The sequence below is a fragment of the Morone saxatilis genome, unplaced genomic scaffold (assembly GCF_004916995.1).
Source record: "Morone saxatilis isolate NCDOM2014 unplaced genomic scaffold, NCSU_SB_2.0 Contig8, whole genome shotgun sequence".
NCBI lineage: Eukaryota > Metazoa > Chordata > Actinopteri > Moronidae > Morone > Morone saxatilis.
Genome location: NW_023340257.1, coordinates 13909260 through 13916134, shown reverse-complemented (window position 1 = coordinate 13916134; position 6875 = coordinate 13909260). Strand labels below are relative to the sequence as shown.

Here is a 6875-nt window from a genome sequence, read left to right as displayed (position 1 = left end):
AAGACGAATGATCAATTCAAGTCTAACAACTGTAAGATTTTGTACTATAAATGCAAAGCAAGAGCAATAAAAATGCCCCAAAACCACCACTGCTATAAAAACAAAATCAGAAACACAGCAGACGTCATCAGACTGGTTTCATCTCTCTCTTTCTCTCTCTCTCTCTCTGCTGACACTGTCGCTGTCCTGAGATCTTCGTCAATCCTGTCCTATATTTAGCTGTAATCCCTGACAACAGATCTGACCACAGGCCTGTCTTTTTTCTACTCTGTCGTCTGCAGCTTTGGCTTCCTGGCGCGGTCGGGCAGCGGTCGGAGTCCTACCCACATGAGCAGCTCCGCCTCCAGTTGGGAGATCATCGGAGACTCGGAGGCCACTGATGAGACGGATCAGCGAGTGTCCTCCTGAGCCCCGTACAATCCACAGAGATTGTCTCCATTTGATCTGAAACTGATACCGACTTCTTCCTCAGTCTGGTGGTGGCTGGGGAAAAAGATTACGAGGACATTTGAATGCAGCCCCAGTGTGTATAACACAAAAGCACTATGTGAGTGTGAGGAAAGTGTGAACATGTTTAAACAAACTCAACTTTCTTTTTTTGTTTTATTTCCTTTCCCCTTTTTTTAATTTCACACTTTCCCAAAGTCCCCTTATTTTTCCATAGTACATATAGTATACTAGTACTACAGTACATATGGTACAGTGTACCACAGTATTAAGAGGGATACGCACCACAAAAAAGATACTTCCTTTTGTATGATTCAAGTGTTAATACAACAATCATGTTATTCTTCATCGTAAGGAAAGTTAGTAAGTTTTATATATAACTATTAATATAATCTCAAACCTTTTTTAACAAAAACCAAAGACATTACAAAGATTTATTTTCTCTGTCCTCAAGTCATATGTAAAACAGTACATTTAGTTCACCTCAGTTCCACTAGGGGGCGTTGGTTCATTTTATAACTGATAATCAAAGATTTTACCCCAAATTTATGAAACTTTTACCTCAGCAGGGGAGTTTTTAAGCCATGTGTTTTCTCATGTGTACTTCATCATCTGAAGCACTTTTATGGTGAAGGACAAAAACAAAATCATACAGTCATATTACCAGTCTCTTCCAGTAGTGAGTGCATTTTAACCCCTTAAGCCTTAACTTACAGCTTGTACTGGTAAAAAAAAAGTTATTTTCTTAAATTGCAGTCATTGCACAGAGCCAAAGCCTTTGGCTGGTGTTTATTTGATGGTGGTGCCATAAACGTGCATGAGTATATGTTTGTGTAAGCATACGTGTTCTGTTCAGATTGGTTAATTTACTTTAAAAGGAAGATTTGAGCTTCCTTGTGGAAATGAGAATTGCATGTTATTTTTTTTTGTGCCGAACACCATTAGCTGACGAGTTACGATAAAGTCTGTCTGACCCCTCTGTTCCCTCTAAATGTCTGAACACAGCACTGCGCAGACAATGACAGACCAGTGGAGTTGGATTTGTGTATTTGCCGAGACACAACGTATAACCTTCCAATCAGATCATGTTCTCCTGAAATACTGTGCTCACAATTTATTTTTGTAAGTGTGTTTTTGATGGAAAGTTTTTGCTGCGTAAAACAGATTTAAAGATGTCAAATGCCATGTGAGTGAATTTTATTGATGAAATGTGATAAAAAAACAATATAAAATGTGATTTTCTGTGACATTGAGATTTCAAGATTCAATAAAATCCATTAAACACAGAATTCTAATGCATTTTTCCCATGACTCAAGAAAAAAAACACACAATAGTAGATTGAAAGAGCTCATAGTGACCACGTCATCATCTTGTAATCACTTTCAAGACTTATAAGGAGGAAGAAGGCGTTCTTCATCACGTCCTGGAAGACTATCAACAATAAGATTCTGGGAAAAAGGTGAACATCAGGGGTGTGTGTTCGTGCCTGAGCAGTGTGTGCGGCGGGTTTTGTGTATTAGTGTTCAACCATCTTTAAAAAGCTCTGTGTCTGGCTGAATAGAAGGAAGTGGCTCTGACTTCCCCAGGAAATGGGAAGAGGAAACCCAGGGGCTTCGACCTCTCTGGCTGCGCTGGAGCCACAAGACGAAGAGAGGGAGAGACGGGGAAGGAGGGAAGGGTGGAGGGTAGACAGAGAAGAGATACTGCCTCTCATTGTGCTCCCTCTGGCTGGAAGGAGAACAAGTTGAGAGGACACGAAAGAAGTCGGAGATATTTTGGTCCCTGGTTTTGGTTTTTGGATTTAGTGAGGATATGAAGCTTCTCCTCCGAGCTCTGAGTGCTCTGCTCTGCTGCTCGTTGGCCTCCTCTCACACTCTGGATCCCGCTGGGAAGAACGTCTGCCACAATATCAGGTACACTTCAACTCTACCTTCACTCACACCTGTTGTCCTTTGACTGTTTTATTGACATGTGATAGTAGCAGGAGACAGGCAGTAATAGAAGCTTGTGACCAAAATATTCTGATGTGTGGGGAAAAGAATCAAGATAGTACTTCCTGTGACAAATTTGAATGATGTCCACCTTCTCAAAGAGTGTAGGACTTTTGGACAGGTCTTTGGTCTGAATACGAGCATATAGTTTTTCCTGGTTAGATACCACAGATGGTTTTATTTCATACGCTTTAGATGTGTCATGCTGATTAGATTACTCTGTGTATCTTCAGGGACCCTTCCACCCCGGTCTGTTGCACTGGATGGCGTCAAGAGGGAAAAGAGTGCACTATACGTGAGTTTAATGGACAGCAATCTACAGGAATGACGCTTTTACCGCTTCCATATTTGATTTGGTTTCCTGCTTTCTCGTTCACTGGTGTGCTTTTTATGTCTCTGTGTGCAGCTGTGTGTGAGGGTGAGCAGGCCTGCCTGAAGGATGAGATCTGTATGTTTCCTGGAGTGTGTCGCTGCCCAGCTGGCTACTACGGAGCTCACTGTAAAACACGTGAGTTACAATAAACAGGAGCTGTTTAGCATCAGTTGATTGATGTGTCTGTGCACAATCTGCACTAAATATTTCAGTTTTATTGTGTAAAAAGAACCATTTAGGGTCATTAATATAATACTAATATTGCACTTTGGCAAAAGGAATTGTAAACCTGTAAATGTTTCTTCTGAATTTCATGTGACTTTCTGTACAATGTGGCTCATTCATTCAGATATCTTGAGGTCAGAGGTCAAGGGATCCCTTTGAAAATGGCCATGCCAGTTTTTCCTTCGCCAAAATTTTGCATAACTTGGTTGGTTAAAGCTGATGAATCTTACATAGATGTAATTTTGCTACTGCTTTGTTTTGTTTTTGTTTACATTGTAGGCTACTTAGTTAATTGTTTTCATCTGTAGACTCATTTCGCTATACACTATTCACTATTCAGCTTTCTGTTCACCTGTTTTATTAATACTGTGTTATTTCAAATTGTTGATTGTTTTTAGGAAGATTAGCGACCACTTTGTGGAAACTAATGAGGAACCAATATAAGAATAAAGGATGTTGCTAATGCCTCCATTGGTTGGTACCAACCAGCATTAGGATGCGTTAGGTCATCTAGTTTGAATTGATACCAGTATCTTCACTCTAGCTTTAAAACCAACCCTGATATAGCCTCTGAAAGACACTGCAGAGTGGAAGAGGTCAGGATAATGGGGTGGCACCTGGGGTAAAGTAACCAGTAACTATAGTTGAGTCCAACTCACACTTGAAATGTTTATTGCAGCAGTACAACAAAGCAAATCCAGCCCCAGTGTGTATAACACAAAAGCACTATGTGAGTGTGAGAAAAATGTGATGTTCACAACTCAACTTTCTTTTTTGTTTTGTTTCTTTGCTTTAATTTCCCCCTTTTTTATTTCACACTTTCCCCAAGTCCCCTTATTTTTCCATAGTACATATAGTGTACCACAGTATTAAGAAGGATACGCACCACAAAGGATGCGTTAGGTCATCTCGTTTGATTTGATCCCGAACTCATCACTCCCCCGCAGGTATGTTTACACAGAGATATTGGGGAGTGATGAGCAGATACCTTAAACCCTCTAGCCCGAGCCTACAGGTGGATGCTGGGGTGGTGGTGGGGCTTTACAGAATGACAGGCAGCAATACTGATGCAGGGCAGAGCAGAGGGAGAGCTGGGAAATTTGACAGCTTAAATAGACGGATTGGAAGAGTGTGTTTGATTTGTGATTATGGAGAGTGAGGCATGTCACGTGTGTGTATAGCAGTGCAGCTCGTTCATTACATCATTCTCCACTTTATGACATTTGTCATTTTACTCCAAACTACATTACACACAATGAATCAGTTGTACTATGTACACGCCATAGTATTTGTTGAAAATGACCTGACTGTCTCATTACATTCATCGATCACTCCTGTCACTCGACTACAACCCACGACGTACATTCCACATCTCCATTTAATCACAGAATCAGAACACCACTTTCCAATCGCTTCTATTTAACTTCAATGATGTGGTTCCCATGCTCTCCCTCTCTCTTGCCCTCATCGATGTATTTGCTGCCTTTATTCTGGTAAATCCCCACCACCACGCCCAACGCACCTATACTCATGCTAATTTTAAGTATTTGTCAATGCCTTCCCCACATAATATCTCTTTGTAAACATACCTCTATATTATATTCATTCAAATCAAACTTAGAATTGAGTTCCAACCATCCTTTTGTCCGAATATCCTTACTTTAAGATACTGTTAACACTAAATATAGTACTATAGGAACAAATAAAACTTGAAAGTGTAAATAAAAAAATTAAATGTTAAATGCAAATAAAACAAACAAAAAGAACGTGTGTATTTTTGAATCATTCACATATTTTCGACACGTCACACTATTGCTGATTTGTTCTGATCACCACTTATTGTATATTCTTTTTTTACTCTAATAAACATGTTCAAATTGATATCTCAACACTATGATTACTGTCATTACTATTAACCCCAGTCTACCACCCCATCGCTAATCCAACTCTTCCACTCTGGGCATGTCTAATTCATGATCTATATTCATTTTTTGTTAAACTAGTTTTGATATACTAGTCTGCAATTCCAAATAATACTAACTTCATCTAATGCTTTTACCAACATGAGCCAAATTATGCAACACTTTATTTATCGCTATATTGGTTCGCTCATTATGTTTCCACAAAGTTTTCTCTAATCTATCCTAAAAACAATGGTCAACAATTTTGGAAATAAACACATATTAATCAATATAAACATGAATGAGACATGACATCTTAATTCAGGTGAATATGATTATGTAAAGATTATTCTACATATTAACAACAACATTAACCTAATTAGTCCATCCTACAATTGTAAACAAAACCCAAACAAATCGTTAGCAAATCTTACATACGGGTATTTAAGAATTCAATTCATCTGTTAACCCAAACCAAATTACAAAAATATTTTGCTAAGTAAAAACTGCATATGCCATTGTTCAATAACCATATTACCTGCTACTCCAAATGATCTTAATTGTAATGAGCCCACAGTTGTTTACATAAATTCGACATTTTAAAATTCAAAGGAAACACTGACATTTTTACAATTGCCTTGTTTTCCAAATTCAAAATTTATATTATATTAATACCCATGAATATTAGCTTCTTTTTTACACAAATAAAACTTGAAAATATTTAGTCGAGATTGTGTCATCATGTACAACATCAATCAACTGATGTCTAAACAGTCTCCTTTTATTGGTAACTCACGTTTTCTACATGATCATCCTTTACCATACTTGCAGCACACATCCATTAAAATACATATCCTGCATCTTCATCATTATCCAGTCTCACCCTCCACCACATGCTCCACACAGAAGTACTGAAAAACACACAATTTATACTGTATAAATCAAACACCAAAATCAAAGATATAAATCATTAAAATTTCATCCTTTTAATTGTCTGTCCATTAAATGCAACCTTATATTACACTCTCTTTCGCCTCGTTGCGAGATTGCGGCAAGATATACACGCTGTTGTGAATCTCCTCGAAAACCAAACATCCATAAAATCTTGAATCAATCAGATACAAACATAAATCGTAAATAAAAATAAAACACATGTTTAACTATTCTTAAACCATCGAAAAACACTAATATTACCTCTATATTCAAACCAAAAATACCCTGTTCCAAAAGTCAATACACTCTTTCTATAATGGTTTTAGCAATCATTCCAAAAAATCTATTATACAACATAATACTTTATCTTTCATTCTATTTCCACACACAAATCAGTTTAATATTTTGTTCACAATCAATATCTTTTATTATTTTAAACTGTCCCATTTCTCCTATCATTACCTATTCACCATTCAATAAATACAGTCAACTGAATATCCCAATTTTTACTTAATTATAATATGTACAATTAATTATGATACCTAATAAGTTTCTGTGCTATTATCTAATCATTCTTTTAGTAATATCATAATACTATACTGAAAAAATTAATATAATATCTTTTATTAAACTGATTACGGTTTGTATTGTGTGATTTTTTTTTGTGTGTTTGTAATACTAACTTAAACTGTGTTTTGAAGGGGTTACACAACATGGAGGACGGCAGAACAGGCAAATGCTGGAGAGGAGCAGGGGCACCTAAGAAAATGAAATGTAAGGCTGATCCAAAGGAAGCACAGTCGCCATAGAAAGATAAATGGTCAGAACCCGCGGCAGCTTACGTAAAGATATTCGTGACAGGAACGGAGGGAAAAGAAATGAGCCTACATGCCGGTACTACCTAACTTGAAATGATGATAAGCCCTGAGCCGGCGGCCGACGGCGTCGCAGAAAACCGTGAGATAAACTGGCGAGGCACGCGAAACGGGTAGATTTAACAAAGT

At 37.7% G+C, this 6875-nt stretch overlaps 2 protein-coding genes across 2 annotated transcripts in view; both read left to right on the top strand.

The window, feature by feature from the left end:
* rilp (Rab interacting lysosomal protein) overlaps positions 1-1733 on the top strand; it is a 9516-nt gene extending 7783 nt beyond the window's left edge. The window contains exon 8 of the mRNA XM_035679511.1: positions 282-1733. Coding sequence (XP_035535404.1) covers positions 282-408 — 127 coding nt within the window. The 3' untranslated portion in view covers positions 409-1733. The remainder of the gene's footprint in view (positions 1-281) is intronic.
* A 383-nt stretch (positions 1734-2116) lies between these two features.
* Positions 2117-6875, top strand: part of scarf1 (scavenger receptor class F, member 1) — a 10993-nt gene continuing 6234 nt past the window's right edge. The window contains exons 1-3 of the mRNA XM_035680753.1: positions 2117-2361; positions 2673-2734; positions 2846-2947. Of these exons, the coding sequence (XP_035536646.1) occupies positions 2261-2361; positions 2673-2734; positions 2846-2947 (265 nt within the window). The 5' untranslated portion in view covers positions 2117-2260. The remainder of the gene's footprint in view (positions 2362-2672; positions 2735-2845; positions 2948-6875) is intronic.